This window comes from Hibiscus syriacus, unplaced genomic scaffold (genome assembly GCF_006381635.1).
Source record: "Hibiscus syriacus cultivar Baekdansim isolate YM2019G1 unplaced genomic scaffold, ASM638163v2 tig00111542_pilon, whole genome shotgun sequence".
Lineage (NCBI taxonomy): Eukaryota > Viridiplantae > Streptophyta > Magnoliopsida > Malvales > Malvaceae > Hibiscus > Hibiscus syriacus.
In genome coordinates, this window is record NW_024063115.1 from 831,005 (window position 1) to 852,751 (window position 21,747).

The 21,747-nt window shown below is 32.7% G+C and overlaps 2 protein-coding genes across 3 annotated transcripts; one reads left to right on the forward strand and one right to left on the reverse strand.

Moving 5' to 3' along the window:
- The first annotated feature begins 8,506 nt into the window (after nt 1-8,506).
- Nucleotides 8,507-12,284, forward strand: LOC120164737 (hexokinase-3-like). 2 transcript variants are annotated; one of them, XM_039174401.1, is made up of 9 exons: nt 8,507-9,054; nt 10,045-10,192; nt 10,293-10,469; nt 10,591-10,665; nt 10,912-11,070; nt 11,173-11,271; nt 11,353-11,480; nt 11,583-11,664; nt 11,742-12,284. In XM_039174401.1, the coding sequence occupies exons 1-9, from the start codon at nt 8,783-8,785 to the stop codon at nt 12,129-12,131; spliced, it is 1,530 nt and encodes a 509-aa protein (XP_039030332.1). In that variant the 5' UTR covers nt 8,507-8,782; the 3' UTR covers nt 12,132-12,284. The 2 variants fall into 2 exon arrangements, with proteins under 2 accessions (XP_039030332.1, XP_039030333.1); XM_039174402.1 differs by having other exon boundaries at nt 8,511-9,054; nt 10,915-11,070.
- A 477-nt stretch (nt 12,285-12,761) lies between these two features.
- On the reverse strand, nt 12,762-21,334 carry LOC120164736 (nuclear cap-binding protein subunit 1-like). The gene is made up of 19 exons (XM_039174400.1): nt 21,251-21,334; nt 21,060-21,119; nt 20,378-20,434; nt 19,898-19,969; nt 19,706-19,768; nt 18,895-19,071; nt 18,251-18,379; nt 17,895-17,961; nt 17,485-17,684; nt 17,230-17,300; nt 16,719-16,803; nt 16,379-16,447; nt 16,162-16,280; nt 15,802-15,940; nt 15,084-15,587; nt 14,243-14,542; nt 13,664-13,842; nt 13,439-13,544; nt 12,762-12,997 (listed from the first exon to the last, which is right to left on the reverse strand). The coding sequence occupies exons 1-19, from the start codon at nt 21,332-21,334 to the stop codon at nt 12,887-12,889; spliced, it is 2,592 nt and encodes an 863-aa protein (XP_039030331.1). The 3' UTR covers nt 12,762-12,886.
- Nucleotides 21,335-21,747: the final 413 nt, after the last annotated feature.

The following is a 21,747-nucleotide window of genomic DNA, read 5'->3' on the forward strand; positions in this document are numbered from 1 at the left end:
GTATAGAAGCCATTGATATGGAATAAGTACAACCATGGAAACTTTGAGGGTTTTGCAGTTTTCTTCATCGGGCCGACGTGAAACTCGAGTACAGGGCAGTTTTTCGTTCTTTTTAATTGATCACAAGCTCAGAGCGTTCATATTCATTACTTATTCTTAAATACATTATTCCATCTTTTCTTGATTGATTTGTTTGATTTTTTGCTTGTTCATGGAGTGAGGCTTTGAAGGGAAAGATGTTTCGGCGTACAGCTTGTTCCAGCTTCTGAAATCAATGTTTGAACGAGGAGACGTACCTTGCAGTTCAAGTAGTAACTAGAAATAACACAATTACGAATAACTAGCACACTAACAATTTTTTTACCTATAAATCTGAGGTAAATACAATATTTGTTTAAAGATAATTCTCAACTATTTGATATTGAACGCTCACACTCTTGGCACTCCTGACGCTCGAATCCGGGACCTCAAGGAATAACAACGATTCTTTTACTACTGAGATTGCTTGTTTCATGTTACTAATCATTAGTATACCGAGGTTGCTTGATTCGTGCTACTAATCATTATTGTTGAATGGGGACTAAATCACATATAATGAAATTTAAATTAGAATACAATTAAAATAAGGGTAAAGTATAAAAATGGTCTCCCAAGTATAGGGTCATATTTTATTTAGTCCCTCAACTATTAAAAGTTATAAAATAGTCATCTGATTATATAATGTTGTTTTGTCAAGTCCATCGACTATTTACTATGTTCCAAACTTATCATTTTTCATTATAAAATCGACGATTGTTTAAGCTGGACGTTAACATGATGACTGAATATGATAGTCGTTTAATACTCTAAAATCAAATTTTATCATATCACAATTAATAGGTTAACATTCAGCTCTTAATAATATCTATTTTTTAACAAAAAAATGACGAGTTTGGTACATAATGAACAGTCGAGTGACCATTTTGTAACTTTAATAGACGAGAGACTAAAAAAAACAACACTCTATAATTAGAGGATCAATTTATAACTTTTAATAGTTGATTGACTTAATAAAATAATATCCTATAATTAAGAGATCATTTTTGTATTTTACCCTTAAAATAAACCGTTGCGCATGATCTTTGCCCCTATAGTATACATAATTTATCATTTTGTACTCTTGTCGTATTTTCACATTAATTTAGCCTTTAAAATTGTTAATTGCAACAATATATATTATTCCTCTAACTTTAAACCTTAAACTATAAATCATAAGTTAGTATTTAGGGTTTAAGGTTTATGATTTAAAGGTAAATGGGTTGTGGTTTAAGGTTTATAGTTTATAATTTAATGTTTTAAGTTTTGGGTAAGGTATAGAATGATGTAATTAAGCAATTTGAACGCTAAATTGATGCGGTAATATGATATGGGCAGAAGTGATAAATTGTTCCTACTATAGGGTAAAGTTTATTTTTCACCTTAAATTTTTAAAAATTATAAAATGATCATTAAATTTATTGAATTATCATAAAATTGTAATCGATATTTTTAAAAATTTAGTAGAGTTGAGTGGCTTCTTATCTATTTTACCCTATAAATTGAACCAAAGCAAACATAATTTTTTTTAATTAAACTAAGATAATTATAAAGTAGTATAATTTCTAAATACTCTCAATATTTTAACAATGAATACTCAATCACTATATTAAAATCGATAATGTTTAAATTCATGACCTCTAAAAACACAACAACTAATATTTTTAACTATTTATTCGTGCAATAAACATAAAATTGAAAGGGAAAGGGGTATGATGTGCGGGAGTCACGTGACATAGGAGAAGGAAAATCCGACGTGGCACGCGGAAAACCGTGAACGAGTCTGCAGGAAGACTTAAAGAGCGGAGACAGGAAACATCAAGGGAGGTCCTCTCTGTCCCGCATGATGAGCTGTCGATGTGGGAAAACTACACGTGTCGTGTCTTCAACCAATCGTGGTCCCACCAAGAACAACAACTCCAACTTTTATATAAATATTTTCCGATGCAAAATTGTCAAATTTAATTAGTGAGTTTTAAATTATAAATTAAAATTAGTAGATGCATTTCCTTTATTGGAGCTTAATTCTGTTTTCGTGAGATGAGATGCTACCGTACGCACCGGTGCATACGATTGCTGGCGTTAAAAGCGCGAGAATTTGTAAGTTGTGAGAGATTTGATATAATATTGTTTTTTTAATATATTTTTAATGATTTTCCAGGTTGGTTTTGCTGGCTCACACTTTCAAGGTTAATGATTCACAGTTGGACTTTCATAATTTAAACCAATTCAAGTCTATTGATTTTTCCAGTTTAGTTGTATCAATAATATTAATTTAAGACATACCATTCATAATTAATTATATAGTAAATAACGAAACCTATTTAGTTGAGTCGAATTTAGGGTTGTAAATGAGCCGAGTAGATTCAATAACTCTAAAATGGAGCTCTACTAAATTTGAAAGTTCGCGAGTCTAAAATTTTTAAGTTCGTCTCGAACTCGAAACCATGAATTGAAGCTCGTAAAAGCTTGAAATAAAAAAAATCTTAAACATAACTGAAGCCTTAAAATCAAACTCGAAATTGAACCTTAAATACCTGGAAAACCTTGTAGTACATTTAAAATTGTTAATAATATTAATAATTTAATTTTTTTAAAATAATAAAATCTTAATAAATTATATTTTAGAGTTGCTCGTGAGTTTTTTTGAGTCAAATATCAAGTAGATTGTCTCGGCCCGTTAAAAATTCGAGTCGAACTTGAGCTTGAGTTGAGTATTTATCGAGCTTTGATTGAATTAATCTCGAGTAGCTCACGATCTATCTCATATCGTTTAAAGCCCTAGTCCAATTAATTAAAAATTTCAGGTTTAGTTGTTAACAAAATTAACATGATATAAGGTTGATGATTTTATAATTTAAAAAAAATTAAGGTTTTATTTCCTGTGTGTAAGCATCATATATTGATTAAAAAATGGTGGCCAGTTTGATTGTACATTAAAATTATGATTTTGATTATAATTATTTGAATAATGTATCGTAATTACGATTTTGATATTACCTTTTTATATTTTTCTTTCAAAATAAAAATAAAAATGAATATTGGTCCTAACCAGAAATGTGAAAGGGGCAGCGAGGGTTGTGTTTTGAAAAGAGAGAGGGGTTGAAATGCATGCCATGCATTTGTGCATTTCTAATTTGTGTTTTGTAATGAATGTGAGAGGGACAAGACACTGAATCCACAATAAGATATCAAATAATCATTCAATTCTGTAATTTTATTCTTATAAATTATTTTTATATTGCATGAATTAAATATCTGTAAGATAAAAATTATTTACAGCAAAGTACATATATGATCTACGACTCTAAGATATTATCTTTTAAATACTTCGCCTATTAAAAGTTATAAAATAGTCACTTAACTATTGATTGTGTTCCAAACTCGTCATTTTTCGTTAAAAATTGATGATAATTGAGTTGGTATTAACATACTGTCTGAGATATAATATAATATGATCTCATAATCTCGAACAACTAGCATGTCTAAGTCAGTAGGTTAACTATTTATTATGTTTCAAGCTCGTCCTTTTACGTTAAAAAGATGGATTTCAAAACAAAGTCATATAGTTAATGAACCATTTTATAATTTTAAATAGTCAGATGACTCAATAAAATAATACTCTACTATCGATGGATCATTTATATACTTTATCCAAATATATATAATGTATTATATTTATAAATAACAGTACTCTAAAGAAGGGTTTCACAACTCTGTCAAAAGAAAACCAATAAATAATCATTTAAATCCTATAAGTAGCCATGATTGTGAGTTGTGATTGGTTTAGGGTTAGCCAGATTTAATATAAACAAATTAGCAAGTTGCAACTGCCGGGTCAAACCTTTTTCGGCCTGATTGATTGGACCATATGCTTCATTTTGTTAGGGTTTTAGCCTTTAATTATGACATGGGCGGCTTTACTTTAATACTACATGTTAAATAAACTAATATTATGTCGGTCCACATCGATGTCTATCATTGCAAGGAAGAATAAAATAAATGAAACATGATTTGTGATTTCACAGTATTCAATTGATTATTACTGTTAATAACAGTTTAGATAATATAAAAATGACTTTAAGTGAAATTAGTTTGTACTAAATTCGAATCGTCCAATAAATATTGAAATGAGACGGATTCTATGACAATATGTACCAACTATAAAACAATGATAAATTTAAGAAAAAATCAGTGGTCCTTGTACTTAAAAAAATAGTACGATGCTAGTGTTATTTGTTCTCAATTTGAATCTTATACTCGAGGCTTCTTGATCAATATTTTTTATTGTCGATTATTATAATATTAATGTGACAATTCACGGTGTTAATGTGATGATCTATGCCCTACGATAGTTGATAATGTAGCATATGATATAACTGATAAGTTAAATTGATAACTCAAACATAGTAGATAGACTATCACGTCAGTATCGTAATCTTCAATGTTAGTATCGTGAGCTGCCACATCAATACTGTAATCGTCTAAAGATAAAAAATGTTGGTCAAAAAACCACATTAGACTTATTTTATGAATTGAATGATAACGTTAAAAAAAAATACGATAACATCTTATTTTTTTTCAAAAATACATGAGCCTCTAATGTATTTTTACTCTAATTTAAAAATATCGAAAATAAATAAAGTTACGACTTGGGTTAAAAATATTAACCACATTTGCCAGCTATATAAAACGTGTCTTATAGTAGCGATGGCGTGAGATAAATATAGCACCAAGATATCCAAAAAGAAAAAAAACGTTAAACGCACGTGTGTATAAAATAGAATATTAAAAAGACGGCCTTTTCACTGTCTAGTCGAGTCAACTTTCTTTAAAACATACAAACAGTTTGTACGGCCGATATCACTCAGTTGAATCTGGCAGTAAAATTTACGGTCCAGATGAATTTCCAGTTCTTACGAGAGTATCTACTAGTATCGTGAGTAAGAAGATATTGGGGTTTGGTAAGCCGTATGTGTCGGCTCAGGACGAGAACATGAGGGCCTTCAACGAATGGAATATATATATTTGATTGTACTCAATAAGATTTTATCATAACTAATTCAGATGGATTTATATAATATATTTTATTATATATTATATAAAATATATAAAATCAATAAATAACGATTTTAACATAATCATTCGCATTGTAAACTAATTTTATTATGTATTATATAAAATATTTTAGTTTTTTAAATAATTTCTTTCGTCAATATTTCCTTGTTTTTTATTTACAGTTTCCCTAATCCTGCACTAAATTTATTTACAAAATAACTGCAATAAAAAATAAATTAAATAGTTTTTTATTAATTTCAGAAAACGGTAATGTGTAGTAAAACAAATAAATTATTCCTTTTTGAAAACAAAAGCACAATATACAATGTTTGACAAATGCAACAAATTATTTAAATATTGAGGAAACATCTCTCATTGGTTGACAGCCTTTAATTAACTGTACTGTGAAAAAAGTAAAAATAAATGACAGCATTGTAAATTAAATAACAAAAGGTTAAAAACGCAAATTGGATGGTACAGTTTTACAGCTTTTTTTTGTGAAGCACAGCTGGAATTAGCGGGACACAGCTGGCATTTTTTTGTTTTGGGGTAGGGTACGGAACAAATACGCAGCTACCGTCGCCGTTTTATTGAATTTTTATTCTTCTTTGGCGTCTTTGTCCGAGGGCACCCTGCCTTTTTGAGGATCTCTCTTTTTTCCTTTATTTATTCGGAATCAAAATCCAAGGCAAAATTTTCATCACCCTTCTTGATGTTTACTGTTCTACCCTTTTCTTTGTACTTAATGACAATTGGGTCCTCTTAGATTTTATGTGGGATTATGTCAGGTTTTTGAATGATTTGGGTGTTTTTTGTATGGCATGTGGGAATTTCCATTTCTTATTTTACTTAAATGGCTTTTCCCGTTTTACTTATTATAACTACAATTAAAATTAAGGGTAAAGTGCACAAATGATATATGATTATATGATATTATTTTATTAAGATTTTTTATTATTAAAGGTTACAATTTGGTCCTTCAATTATATAATGCTACTTTTTTAGGTCATTCAATAATTAAAAGTTATAAAATGGTCACCCGATTGTTGATTATGATCCAAACTCTTTTTTTTTTGTTAAAAAAATGGTGATTCTCTAAGTTGGTCGTTAACATGATGGCTGAGATGTGATATTCATTTGAGATCATAGGAACATATTTTATCATACCACAGTCAGTAAGTTAACGTTCAATTCATAATACCATCAAATTTTTAATGGAAAATGATGAGTTTGGAACATAATGAATAGAAGAGTGACCATTCTGTAACTTTTAATATCGATGGACTAAACAAAACAACAATCTATAGTTGAGAGACTATTTTGTAACTTTTAATAGTCGAGAGACTTAATAAAGTAGTACTCTATACTCTTAGACCACTTATTTACTTTATCCTAAAATTTGGGTAAGATACACAAATGGTCCATTGATAGTAGGGTAATGCATTATTAAGTCTTTTGATTATTAAAAGTTGTAAAATAGGCATCCGACTATATAGTGTTGCTTTGTTGAGTCCCTTGACTATCAAAAGTTACAAAATGATCACCCGACTATATTCATTATGTTTCAAACTCATCATTTTCCATTAAAAAATTGTCGGTACTATGAGTTTAACGTTCTGATTGTGATATGATAAAATATGTTCTCATAATCTTAAACGAATATCGCATCACAGTCATCATGTTAACGTTTAACTTAGACAACTGCCATTTTTTAATGGAAAAGGAATTTTTTAACTTTTGACAGTCGATGGATTCAACAAAACAACACTCTATAATCGGATGAACGTTTTGTAACTTTTAATAATTGAGGGAATTAATGAAACAATACCTGAGAGACCATTTGAGTACTTTGCCCTTATTTTTAAGTATACATATGTAAATACAAATTAAATAACATTGCTTGTTTCACTTAATATCTAAATTTAGTAGAGGTCAAATTATATATAAGTACATATACCAGGAGTAAGTTAAAAACCTAATCCTTATACTTTAGTTTTATTAATTTTAGTTTACGTTCTTTTTAAAATTTAAAATTATTATCTTGATCGAATAATAAGAGATGAAAGAAATTAAAATAATCAAATTGAAAGAATAAAAAAATAAACATACAACATGCACATAACACATGAATTAATAATAAAATTGATCTTGATATATTTAGTACCCACCATTTAGACCAAAACTTAAGTTTAAAGAACAATATCTAAAAATGTAGATAATCTTAAAAAGTACACAAGTTACAAGTTAAATTATTGTATTGGGCTTAATACAAAATAAGTGCATAAAGAATGTCTCGAAAAACATTATAATATTTAAAGAATTTTTCGCTAAAATACATATCTAAAGTTTTATTTGTTGCACTTTTAAGTGTATATCATTAAAAAACTCGTTAAGTGACACATTTAACATTCATATTTTTTTAAAATAAAATATTTTTTAATTTTTTTTTAAAATTAGACGTGACACATGTCACTTAATGATTTTTTAAACACGGTATATACCTAAAAGTATAACAGAGAAAACTTTAGGTACATATTTAATAAAAAAAAAATTAGGCGTCAAAAGTTAATTTTAAGCACAATTTAAGTACTTATTTTTATATTAAGCCATTGTATTATTACTATTAAATAAAAGATAGTATTAGTTAAATTAATACATTCATTCTGATTAATTTTCCAATTAACGATTGACATCTCCGCAAAGACTAACGTTTAGTTTAAATGATAAACAATTTAATATTATTTACGTAAATCTTGAGTTTGAGGTAAAAATCTTTATTGAGAAATTTATCTATAATAATCAAATGTGTGATCCAAATTAATTAAGATAAACATTACTAGAAAAGAAAGAAAAAGGAGATGGCAAACTAAAAACATGTCCAAAATGTCTTAATCAAATCAATCTAGCGAATCAAGCTTAAGCTAACCCAGCCTCTCTTTTTTTTCCCTTTAAAAAAAGGGAACAACGCCCACGTCATCATTTGCAAATCAAAACCGTAATTATCACCAACTTTAATGGCAAATTATATTAGCCAAAAAAGGGACAAAAAGTCAAAATTCTCATTAACCATATTAAAAATACCCAAAAAACCGAAATCAAAATCAAAATCAAAATCTTTCATCAAAATCCGTCATTTTAGAAATCTCTCAAGCCCAAATCCGTCATTTTCTTTCCTATATAATTACCCTTCGCTTTCCCAGTGCTACTCTCATTGAATCTTTGAAAAATAAAAATAAAAATTTAATTACGGATTCTGTTTAGAAAGCTCTCTCCTTAAAAATTTATTCTTGGTCCCAAGCAATCCATGTTCTCGAAAACAAAATAATTCTTTTTTGTATTTCTTGGAAAAAAATTAGTTACCGATTCTTTCTGGAGAAAAAGGAAAACACTTGGAAATTTGTGAGTTTAAGCAATCAAAAGAACATCTTCAAAGATTTTGATTTCACGGCTTTGTTGTGGAAGGAATCTCGATCAGCAAAGAGGTGGAAGAAGGGCCCAGATGTTAAAGTGGCGGCGTTTCGATGGTTTGCTCGATCAAAGCTGAAAAAAATGGTTTTCCGATGGAGCAAGGATGATGGGATGGATGGTTTAATGGATATATAGAAAGGGAGGAAGTTGTATTATTGTTTTTAGTAGCGTTGTTGTTTCGATGGGGAAAGTGGTATTAGGGGTGGCAGTAGGAGTGGCGGTGGCGGCGTGTGCGGTGGCGGCGTTGGTGGTCGGAAGGAGAGTAAGGAGTAGGAAGAGATGGAAGAGAGTGGTTGGGGTTTTAAAAGAGTTGGAAGAAAGTTGTGAGACCACAGTTGGGAGATTAAGGCAAGTAGTGGATGCTATGGCTGTTGAGATGCATGCTGGTTTAGCTTCTGAAGGAGGATCCAAGCTCAAAATGCTGCTCACTTTTGTTGATAATCTACCTTCTGGGTAATCAAGACTCAACCTTTTCTTTCTTTTGTATTTTTTGTTGCTTTCTTTTTTGGTTATTCGGTAGATTTTTTTTTAAGATTTTTGTGGATGCAAAAGATGGGTTATTTTCTGTTTGGCTATTGGTACGTTGTTGAGATTGTATATGCTAGTTGGCCTGAGATTTAAAATGGGGTTTATCGATTGGATAGTTCACTCTTTAATTTCATCTGTTCCATTTTTTGGACTTTATCTGTTTGTTGAGATTGTCAAAATTTCCGCTCGAAATCTAAGTTGAATTTATGGTATTGCCTCTTGCATTATCCTATGCCAAACTTTTTTTTTCTTCCCCAAAATAGCTGGTCATGTTTCCTTCATTTGTTATTTATGGTAATGAAATTGTCAAGTTACATCTTCTTTCCTTTCTATTTGGTGTTTGCTTGTTCATTTTGCTTTTCTTTGCCCTTTCTTGGATTCGTGTGTGTATTAGTGATATGTGATTACTTCTTGAAGTTTAATAGCATTGAGATTCTGTTATATGTTGTTTTCGCCTTTTCTCATTCAACATTTCATTGCGTTCAGGTTCTGTACCGAAACTTAATTTGTGTAGTTTCATAGGATTAAGTGGCTTCTGCTTTGATTCCCTATGGCATATAGATGTGTAAGGACTATTTTAGGTACTATCGTGTTTAAACTATGTTAGCGGATGTAATCTTTCGATTCATATGTCAAATGTGGTCTGAGATTAATGAATGGTCAAGATGAAGGAACAGAAACTAGCCTTTAATATGAAAGTTCTTATTCGACGTGGAATTTTAGGTGTTGATTTATGATTTGCGTTTAAAGACCTTTATATGAATGATGTTTGCACCGTGGTTACTTTCATATAGATTTATCGGTTGGTCTTGAGAATGGTTTAATTATCCGGTCGCTTATCGTTTTTATATATATTTATCTTATCTTTCTTGCATATGTCATGTTAGTAAAATAAGTACCTATTTTTTTCGTCAGGAGTGAAAAAGGAATTTTTTATGCTCTAGATCTTGGAGGTACTAATTTTAGGGTCTTACGGGTTGAACTAGGAGGCCAAAGATCTGATTTGGATCCAGATGTGGAGCAACAGCTCATTCCCGAGCAGTTGATGTCTGGAAGAAGTGAGGTAACTGAAGGTTTCTGTCTGCCAATCCTTGGCAGACATATGGAATCTTATAATCTGCTGATATAAGACGAACTTAGTAACATGCTTCGCTTTCATGCAGGATCTTTTTGATTTTATAGCTTCATCATTGTATCAGTTTGTCGAAAAGGGAAATGATTCGGTGCAATCTCCGGTTACAAAAGAACTCGGATTTACCTTTTCTTTTCCAGTCAAACAGACATCTGTTTCATCAGGGCTTTTAATCAAATGGACAAAGTCATTTGTAATCAAAGACATGGTTAGTGCTGTTTTTTCTATTATGAAACTTGTACGTAGTCCGAGCAACTAGATTGGAAGTTATGTTTGAATTTAAGGCCGGGGTTTTGTTTCATTTAAATTTGTGGCATAATTGGTTGTAGGTGGGAAAAGAGGTTGCAGGAGCTTTACAACAAGCACTGGACAGGAAAGGTTTAAATATGCGAGTTGCTGTGCTGGTGAGCTCTAATTCTTCATTGTTGGTTTAATTTGTATGTTTCTCGGTTGATGAGAAAAAAGAATGAGATGGCTTACTATACCATGTAAGGAATTGATGAAAGAAAGAAACATCATTTGACCATTAATTTTAGTTCCGAGTCGTATAATTTGTTCAATATCTATAGCATGTGATGACTCATGAGACGTGTATGGATATATCTTCATACTTAGTAACATGCTTGTATAAATTTCATGGATTTCTTAAGCAGGTGAATGATACTGTTGGAACATTAGCTCTTGGACATTACCATGATGCGGACACTGTTGCTGCAGTGATAATTGGAACAGGTACAAATGCCTGCTATTGGGAGCGCACCGATGCCATCATTAAGTGCCAAGGGCTGCTTACGACTTCCGGAGGCATGGTATCCTTTCTTTGTCGTCTTTGGCTTTATTTTACTTCATCTACTCAAGTAGTCAGTTGCATATTATCATCGTTCACTTTATTTTGTTTTTCTCATCTCTAGGTTGTCAATATGGAATGGGGGAATTTTTGGTCATCTCATTTGCCAAGAACTTCATATGATATCGAATTAGATGCTGAGAGTCCAAATCCGAATGATCAGGTAGGAACAGGTCAAATTATATTTTTTTTCTTGACCGATAACAATGAAGCGTTGGATTTAATTTCATAAAATCTTCTCCAGGGTTTTGAGAAAATGATATCAGGCATGTATCTCGGTGACATTGTTCGGAGAGTTATTCTAAGGATGTCAGAAGAGTCGGATATTTTCGGACCAGTTTCTTCCAGATTATATGCCCCCTTTGCCTTAAGGTATGCTTTATTGTTTCCCTTTCTGGATTTCCATGATTTGTGTTGCTTGTCACGGTATCTGATTCATTTACTAAATTTAACAATTTCCATATCAAATATCAGGACGCCTCTGATAGCTGCAATGCACGAGGATGACTCCCCTGAATTGACGGAAGTGGCAAGAATATTAAAAGATGTTCTTGATGTAACCCGCTCACTTTGTGTTCGTTTTATCGGTCACAACCTTTGTTCATTGTTAAGCTGACATTTCTATCTTTGCAGATTCCAGATGTTCCCTTGAAGGCTAGGAAGCTCGTCGTGAAGATATGCGATGTGGTAACCCGTAGGGCTGCTCGATTGGCAGCTGCAGGCATTGTTGGGATCTTGAAAAAGATTGGTCGGGATGGAAGTGGTGGCATCACGAGTGGAAGAAGTAGAAGTGATATCAAGATGAGAAGAACGGCAGTGGCGGTGGAGGGCAGTTTATACACACAATACACGATGTTTAGGGAATACATGAGCGAAGCCTTGCACGAAATATTGGGGGAGGATATCGCACGGCATGTTGTGATTAACGTCACGGAAGACGGGTCCGGGACTGGAACTGGAACGGCTCTCCTTGCTGCCTCGCATTCATCATTGGGAAGTGTGGATAACATACAGCCGGTATAAATATATGTTTACCTCATATACATATATGATATAGCCCCTGTAAATGTAGAATTCAATTCCATATCTTTCATTATAAATTTTTCAAAAAGAAAGGCTTCACTTTCTTCTTTGTCAAGGTTTCTCTTTAAGTGTATTCCCAAGGCCCTTTTTTTTCAAATTTTTTTTTTGAAGGTTATTGTATATTGATGCTTGGCAGTTTCAAAGGGTAATTGAAAAGTGCCAAATTGTATATATTTTTCATTTAGGTGCTAAGTTTTTAAAATAGACGTTTACAGTATAATTTTGTATTTATTTTAAAGTTCTTTTTAGGCCTGTTAAAAAAATGTAATTTTGAGATTTTAGGGTTTCTTTAAATCAAAATAAATAAAGACATTTTTTCCCTCCAGATTTTGCTTTCAAGTTTCAAAATCAAGCGTTTGAAACTCGGGTTTAAGGGGGGGAAAATACAACTCAAACAGAATTGTTGCTCACACTAGGCATATCAGGTAACTCGACTACTTAGCCTGCCATATTAGTACATATCACGGTCACATCTTTACATTGAATCGGCAGCTTTCATCCGTAAATTATTGAAAATGTTGCATCTACTTCCGACGAAATAAATTAAACTACGGTGATCGATCATGAACATGTAGCTAAACAGAATTTTCTTTCACTTCTCTTTACTTCATGTACAGGAAAAATTTAAGGGTGAAAGAAGGGTTGTCCCAATTGATGTTGAAAATGGATTAAGTTACAGTAAATCATCATGCAGGTTACAACTCGTTGCTCAGCCGGCGGAGGCCGGAATGAACAGCTTTCCAGAAAAGAGGATGGGCATCTTCAGTTAACACCTCCACATCCAACTTTTCAATGTGAGGCCATATCTGTCAAAAATGCAGATTGGTAGAAAATATTAGAAACGATAAAATCCAGTTTGCAGCACAATTCTATGACCACACTATGAGCAAAACTCAGTTAAAACTGAGTTAACTGAATTAACCGACATTATTCGAGTTTCATAGAGTACTGATATATATATATATTCTTGGAATTAATACAGGCGAGATCCAGTTAAAACTGAGTTAACTGAATTAACCGACATTATTTGGAATTTCACAACATTCTCGATGCGAGATTTATTCACTATTATGCCATGCAGGCAATTGAAAAGACAGACATTTTTTCGATTAAACGAGACTTTAAATCAGCTAATATTCAGAAAGTACTGCAGCAGCAACAGAAGAACAAAATATGGTGATGACGAAGTCAGAAAAATACCAGTCATTATGACGTCATTACTGAAGAGCTCGATAAACAGTACTAACCTCAGATGCATATTGCCTTGAGAAAGTCTTGACATAGCCTAGAGTTGATAAACACCATTGTTCTTTTTCCCCTACATTATTTGTTGCCTTACCCCCATTTGACTGACTGCAACATAGAAATAAAAAGTAATTTATTCATAGTTGGTTTTGATATATCATCAAATGACAATTAGCAGAAAAAAATAAATAAAGAAAATGAGCAGGGAAAGGTTGGGGAATTGGGACCTTTTCTGAGCTATTCCATTCTCATCATCCACCTCCATAGTCGGCAATTCTTCAAGGTCAACAGCCATTGAATCTCCATGGATAGACTTTAAAGATTGCAATGTTGCATCTCCAGATGCATCAGGCAAACGTTTATTCAATACAGTGGAGAAGTTTTTGTATAAAGAGAGGAACAAAACCTACACATTTGAGTTGCACAGCAAAATTGAATAAGGTAATTGGAAGATAAATTGTGTTAATAGAAGGTTTATTGGATAATTCCAGCTTAGTTAGAGACCAAGAAAGATGGGTGTAGTAAACTTAAGAAAAGTTTGGAGAAAATAAAGAGAAAAGACATTCGAACAAAGGCATTGAGTGCTGAATGATTAATATAAAAGTATTTACAAGCAGTGACAGTCAATGCAGACCACAACATACTAGTTAAAAGGGATATATGGTACTACTGGTCTAAACATCAACCATATATGATTCTTCAATTAGACACTCTGGAAAAAGTGAAGATTTCAACCACAAGAACAAAGTTTCCCCACAAATTTGCAAAGCTACTGGACAATAACTCAGGTTAGTTGAATCTAGTACCTCATTTTCATCTAGTGCTTGAGCAAGAAGAGCCTCTTTGGCCTGTAAAGAGTCATGCATGGACTCTTCCTCTTCTTTAGCTTTATCAGCCACAGATTTTAAATGCTTTAACTTCGCGGGGTTTTCACCAAGAACAGGTTCACCTTCTACTAAAGCAAGCTTTGACTCAGCAGCCTCTAAATCTGCTTTTGCCTTAGATGCAGCTTCTTCTGCAGATATAATACTCTTCTTCAGAGATGAGACCTCTTTCCTTAGATCAGTGATTCGATTGTATGTTTTACTAACCGCATTCCTGAGAACCTGTGGAATTAAAGTCTTTGAAAAGGAAATAACTTTTGAAGATACAATTAACATGAATTGCTTAGCACAGGCATGATTAATTCTCCAAAGAGAATACATGATAGATGAATGCACACACAGTTATAGTGTTCAAAATACAAAAGATAAATAGGGGGAAGGCAGAATTTCTGGTTCTTTTCAAATGAAGCAAAGGAGCAATTGTTTCAATTTTAGATCAACTCTTCCCATCAGTTGCTTTTTGTTTCTTATTTTCTTAAGTTAATTTTTTTATTTAAAATCCTGCCCCAAAAATTCAGTATCTAGTGACTTTCCATTTCCAAAATAGTAACAGCCGAGTTTTAATATAGCCTAAACTTCCCCGTTTCTATCTATTCTAGTATATTTGGGTGCCTTCGTATTCAATTCAACCATATGTTAAACAAGTACGTAGCAAGGAAACTACTGAACAAACATTTGAACCCATACTTCGTTTGTGTGTGTGTGTGGTTTTTTTTTTGGGGGTGGGGTGGCATGCAAAATTAAGCTGGATTTGTTGATATACCTCCCATGGACGATCAGATATATGAAATTGCTCAACATTTTCTGGAGAGAAGACCCATCTCACAATGGCCAAGTTTGATATAAGACGATAACCCATCATCCTATCAATTGCTATGGCTGTCATTTGTGCATTGTACTTCCAATATGAACTAACCTCAGCTATGAGCATGACCTGCTTATCCTGATTAGAGCAAAGTTTTGCTATGACTTGCCCATACCTCTCCAAGACAGTGATCAAATGAGTGAAACTTTTAGATCCAATGTCGAGAAGAGTTTGTACAACCACACTTAGGGTAATTTCCAGGCCATGAGTAGGATAAACATTTTCCTCGATCCATAAAATTATCTCGCGTGCTGACTGCCTTCCTTTCACCTTATTGTTAAGGTCTGAAGAGATTGCCTGCTCCTGTTCGGTTTTTTCTTGACCATTAACTCCACTATACTTGAAATTTGGACCACCCTTGGGTGGCAGTAACTCTTCTAGAGCAGGTGCATTCTCAATGCTCTGGATTAACAAGTGTTACAAAAGAGAAATGTTACCAAAATGTAGCAACATACCAAGGTTAGTATAATATAATATTTGATACAAATCAAAACAACACAGTCTGTCTATGGGAGGTTAAGAATAATTTTAACCATTGTTCATTGCCCCAACCAAAACCTGCATTCTATCTTATACTCCTTTCAGAACAAAAAAACATTATAGCAGGTCTCCATACCTGCTTTATTTTGTCCCAATATGACAAACGGACTTCTCTTTCCAAAACCTCTTGAACAAATACACGCTGTGGAGCCCACTTTGAGAGGTCTAGAACATAAGCCCATTCATCCCAAGGCCAAATAAATTGAAAATTTGATCTGTGGAGCCAAGAATTATTACTAAATGCAAAGAAATAAGATGCAAAACCTTAAAACAACATCTTGAAACGAGCAAGGGGCCCAGTTGGTGTATTGGACATCCAGCTGAATCATCAGTAATTAAACTGGATGCAATATCCAAGGAGCCATGAATCATATTGTCAAGCCTTAAAAAGAGAATATTTATTGTTCAAAAATAGCAAAACTTAATGCATACTTACAGATGGTGTGAAAACCAAAGGATAAGGCGTGTTCGACATTCCATGTCTAAATCAGCAATTTTATCAAAAAGAGCACGAACAGCACCAGCTACAACTGCAGGAAAGGCCCCAGGGAGAGCCTAACCATTAAAATACAAAATCAGACACTTTATCCAAGCGCAAAACAATTTCTTATAAGAAAACAATTAAAATTAAGTGACAATTGCTTCTATACTACCTTACAGAGATCCATAATAACCAGTGTGTAATATATTGGCTTGAATGGGGGATGTGGTAACAAAAGCAGCTGCAACAAGCAGAGATATTACTTCCATATGAGACTCTAATAGGCAAAACATAAAAGAAAAAATAATAATGTTTTGTCTATTTTTTTTTCTTTTAAGTAATAAAAAAGAGAATCTACAATAAGTCTTCTTAAGGAAACATCCAGAGCTGCTGCAATTTAATCACTTATCAAACAAGTCAAGCAGTTGCAAATTAGTTTTTATTTGGTTCTTAGTTAATGGTAATAGAAGAAAATAGAACCATTAAGCGCTGATTCTACTTTGACGTTTTACCTGGGAGAATATTGTCTCTGCCATTAAGTACTCGTATCGAAAGGGCACAGGCAGGCCTACCATGAAAGAAGCACATTCCTTTCGGCTAGAGCAAGAAAGAGAAATAATTAAAATTAAGACCAATAGCCTTAACATCAAGTAAAGATCAGGGTATGGGTGAATTTTCAATCTCTGCACAGCTGATTGATTTTTCACCATTGATTATGTAAACAGTGCAACATTAAATTCTAGCATTGCTTCAGTTCACAAGAGAAACCATAAAAGGTAGGTAAAATAAATAATATTAATAAAAAAGAAAATAGAATATTAACTTCTAAACTGCAGTCTGACCATTGAGATACAAACAAACATTATTTGAGAAATCCATTCCCACCGGACTTGCATCTAGTCCAATAATTTTCAGAGCATGTAACATGTATGTTCATAATGACAAAAAATGTATAATCACTGTGAAATACAGCCATTAAAGCACATAAAAGCAGATAATGGAAGGTCAGCATTTTATACAAACCATCCATTGAAGAACAAAAGCACATCCAGCAAATACTCTTCAACAACAAAGCGGTCAATTGGCTGCAGATCCTGTCAAACAAAAGAAGAAATGAGAGATAGGGAGAAAGGAAAATCCAGATTGGGGTGATTAATAAACACAAAGCTGTTATAGGCAACTAAACTTTAAGCCATATACTCCATGACCATCTTAGTTTAACAAGGAAAACGATGTCTGCCCATGAAAAATTCAACAATGAGATCTTAAATAATTTACCTCTGTTTTACTAGAAGGAAATATATTAAGCCTGCGTGTCCTTTGAGGATACTTCAACTCTGCATCATGCTTTTGCTTTCCATAAGCTACGGCAGAAATTGTTGAAGGCAGCTCAGGCTGCTCAGGACAGCTAATGGGCCCAAACTCGTGAGACTTTCCAGCAACCAGCTGTGCTTCAAATGATAGGTGAGGCCTTGGAACTAGCAAATAGAAACATAAAAATTAAATTGCAATTATGAAATGAAAGACAGATGGAAGAAAGAGACCACAGAAAATAAATTTGTATATAAACTGGCATTATAAAATATACTAAAACAACTTGCTTATATTGTTAAATCAAGACATATTTACATTTATAGCAAAAGTGAAGGGTTCAGAGTTACAAACTAAACAAAGACTAGATAAATTACCACTTTCAACTTTCCACCCATTGTTAGATAGAACTTGTATTCGTTCCCATAAATCTTCAAGGAAATCCTGAAAGAACATCAAGGGAATTACTAATGAGGAAAGCTGTATCAGGCTCCATGAATAATTAAGAATAGAACTTGTATTTGTTCCCATAAATCTTCGAGGAAATAATGATAAACTAACAACAATGGAATTACATGATCTAGTTCTGTTGACCATCCTCACAGTTATAGGACCTAACTGCTAGAGCAACTCCTTTAGAAGTAAATTAATTGCCATTGTACAAATATCCTCAAAGCCAAAGGACGTCAATTAAGGAAAGGTAAGGATAAATGAATTGCATCAGGCAACTAACCTTTTCAACAACATCACCCCCAGACTCATCATCCTCAAAAAAGGATAATCCAGAGTCGGAAGTATGGCTTCTAATGCTCAAATAGGCTTGTATACCAACCAATACTCTTTCTATCTCCTCAGGAACTTGCTGAATACATAAAAAAAACTTTCAGAATACACAATAAGTATCACAGTTGATTGAGTGAGCTCAATCTGAAACCTTTATAGGCATAAATAAAATAAGCCTGTAGGAATTATGAAATATATTAACCAAGAATCGAAGTTCAAAAGTAATAGAATTGCAGTCATCCAAAGTATTACGAAACATAGGTGGCAGAAACCAGGAGCCAAGTGAATTACACACTAATTTTCCCAAAAGTTTTCTTGTCATTTGAAATTTACATTGCTTCCTTTTGATGAAGAAAGTGTCCTTACCCTATATTTCTAAACAACAAATTAGTTTCCATATTTTGTAAACTAAACTTTTTGGATGAGCAAATTTGAAGTATAACTTTTACTAGTCTAAATGGCACACACAATGTAAGTGGCTAAATAAATTAAAAAAGGGAACAACAAAGTACCAGATACTAACAACCAACTTAGCTGACAGTGATCTATACCCAACAAAGCATATTACTTATTAAGAGCTAAGAAAGGCCTCACCTCTGCGAGTTCTGCTCCTCCCCATGGAAGACAAGACAAAATGCAAATCACATAAAAGTCTGCACGTGCTTGCCAGGAAGGATTTCCTTTCTCCTCATCAACTGTTATGGCAGCTGATGATAACAGAGTTTCAAAGACAACTACAAGTGAAGCAGGTTGGAGAACTTTGCTGCACATCTGTAGAATGCAAGGAAATTGAGAAAGAAAATTTCATATATCATCTTCAAAACAACTATAAATATACCTTTGATTAGAGGGATCTAATTTAGCAAACTAGTTACAAAATACAAACCAGCAATGGGTTAAAAATTAGAAACTAATCCTGTTTGCATAACACCATAACATAAATTCAATGTCCATATCAAACTTGGGAAAGGAAGCTTTGAAATATGTATCTATTTTGAAAACTACACAACTAAAGCTGTAGATGCCCCTAAGGTCTTAGAGAATATGGACCTGAAGAATTCACAAAATATTAAGCATATTCAGTACGAGTTTGTCCTTGATCTCGGTTTCTTACAACCTGGGAAATGTGGTTGCACTTGCAATGCCAACAAGGTTTTGTAAGTAGAAATTCCATTCATAAAATGAAAATCATTAAATGGCAATGGCAATAGCTGCAGTCTTCCAAAATTCCAACTTTCTTTAATGATGAAATAAATATCATAGAAAGCTCATTCCTAGACAAGTTCTCCAGTGTTTTCACCTCGGTCATATGTGTGAAGAAGTTAAATTCTTCCAGACAGTCAAAACACTGGCCAAAATAATTATTACAGCAGTATTATAAATAAATATATAACACCATACATACCAAAGCAGTCAGAAACCGCATTGAAATACGAATTCTGTCACAATTTGCAGAATCTAGAGCATCCTGAAAAATCCGACATGGAGAGAATGTCAGAAAAAGTACAATAGAGAGAGAGAGAATCAATGAGCCTTGAAGGCTAAAACAACACAGGAATAGACTCCTGAGAATCATTCCAATTAAAAACTTGCTCACCTGAAAACTATTTTGTGTATCCTCAACTATCTTTTTAACAAAGTCCTCATCCTCCAAATTTAACAAACCAATCTGGGAGAAAGAAAGATAGAGAGGCATTAGAACCTGTAGGCATTGTCACTAAATATGTAAAAGGGGCAAAGGAGCATCCATGAATTAAGTCAATTGATAATGAGTTACACAATAAAACAAGATGGGAAGTTCTTCCCAACAGGAAATCTTGTATAGACTTTATAAATACAACTTTTTGCTTTGAAAAACTAGCATCTTTTCCACAGGGTTAGTGGAAACATTTATACAGTATCTATGCTAGAAAAAAAGTCCATTGATGTAAAACTTTACTGTAACAATCATACCATGAGAGGTGTCTAAATATAATCGACTGGCTAGTTTATTTACAAGTTGACACTGTCAATTAACAAAAAAAAACATCAGAGGACAACAGAAAAGGATCTTTCAAAAGGCTTAGAAGTGCCATACCAATGTTCCATACAAAGGAATCTTGTGAGGCAATTGTTCCGCACATTGGAGAAGGAACTGTCAGGATGAAGAAACAAAAAAAGCATTCAACAATCAACGTATACCTCAAGCAGGGAAATACCTAATTAATGGAAGAAAAAATTGTCCAACTCATCGATCACAAACATACTCTATCATTGGAGTGAAGTTCTTTTATTAAAAGCAATCTTAGATGCTCAAGGCTTGGTTTTTCCTCTACTTTTTTAAATTACATTATATCCAATTTTTCTTGATATATTATACATATTGTGCGCAATTATGCATTGCTGTCTTACCGTCTTTTTCTTGCAACTTCTTCAACTTATCCATACAAATGTTTCAAGCTTTAACATTAAACTTTAACACTAACGTTTCAGAATGACATAATAATAACTTATATCTATAGATCAACTAAAATAATGAAAGGTAAACAGAAAAAAACTGCTCTGACTATGAACAATTTTCCAGTTCACAATTTTCCTTTTTGCCTAGAGCCCTTTTAAGTAGCTGGAAAAAAATTATCTATGCAACTCCAAAGGCAAATGCAATTCATTCCTAATTTTCCACTTAAGTACTTAAAAAATCTCATGATTTTCAAACATACCAGAAATAAAACGGGAAATTTAAAGGAAAACTTTTTTTATTTAAAAAAGATAGAGATTACAGATAAAATTTCAGAAGAAGAATGCGCCAACTCTCTCCGTAAAGCTCCAAAGCAAGTTTCCTGTTATTTCAACAAAGTAAAACACTTAAAAGTAATTAATAAAATAAAATAAAAAGTGAAAAAACAATCCTTTTGGATAAAAAAACTAGGGTTTATTTGAGGGGAAACAAATTAGAGCGGTAGGTACGAACAATGTGATCTTTGAAATCGTCAGAGGAGTTGTACTCCGAGCTTTTGTCACCAATTCGAAGAAGAATACTTTTCCAGCTGCTCATATTTTCTTTCTTAGTTTTCCTCTGATTTTTCTAGGGAAACAAACAAGTTCAGTGATTGGAGAGACTACTAAGTGTAGGGAACGAGAGAATGTGTCGCTGCGAGGGGGCTTCTGCAGGGTTTTCTTAATTTTGGAGTAATATATCTTATAAGTCCCTAAACTGTTTTAAAATATCAAATATAGCTCCTCTAAACTGAAATCTAAACATATAGTCAACGCTAGAATCCGTAACATTAAGAATATGTTATCTATATTTTGTTTTGATTAGGTCGAAAGTTTATAAAACTTATTACATTATAAAATCTATTATATATACGAATTTTTTTGTAAATCTAATCCGTACAATATTATACTTCTTTTGTTATTATTAAATAATACTTATAATATTAAATTATTGTATTTCCAATTCGTACA

Excerpts from the sequence above, each read along its gene's own strand:
- LOC120164737 (XM_039174401.1), top strand. The coding sequence starts at position 8,783 with ATGGGGAAAGTGGTATTAGGGGTGGCAGTAGGAGTGGCGGTGGCGGCG. Across the intron at positions 10,666-10,911 it reads ATATGCGAGTTGCTGTGCTG|CAGGTGAATGATACTGTTGG; the intron begins GTGAGCTCTAAT and ends GGATTTCTTAAG. Across the intron at positions 11,272-11,352 it reads GTCCAAATCCGAATGATCAG|GGTTTTGAGAAAATGATATC; the intron begins GTAGGAACAGGT and ends AATCTTCTCCAG.
- LOC120164736 (XM_039174400.1), bottom strand. The coding sequence starts at position 21,334 with ATGAGCAGCTGGAAAAGTATTCTTCTTCGAATTGGTGACAAAAGCTCG. Across the intron at positions 19,769-19,897 it reads ATACACAAAATAGTTTTCAG|GATGCTCTAGATTCTGCAAA; the intron begins GTGAGCAAGTTT and ends CGGATTTTTCAG. Across the intron at positions 17,301-17,484 it reads TTCCTTCTAGTAAAACAGAG|GATCTGCAGCCAATTGACCG; the intron begins GTAAATTATTTA and ends TTTGTTTGACAG.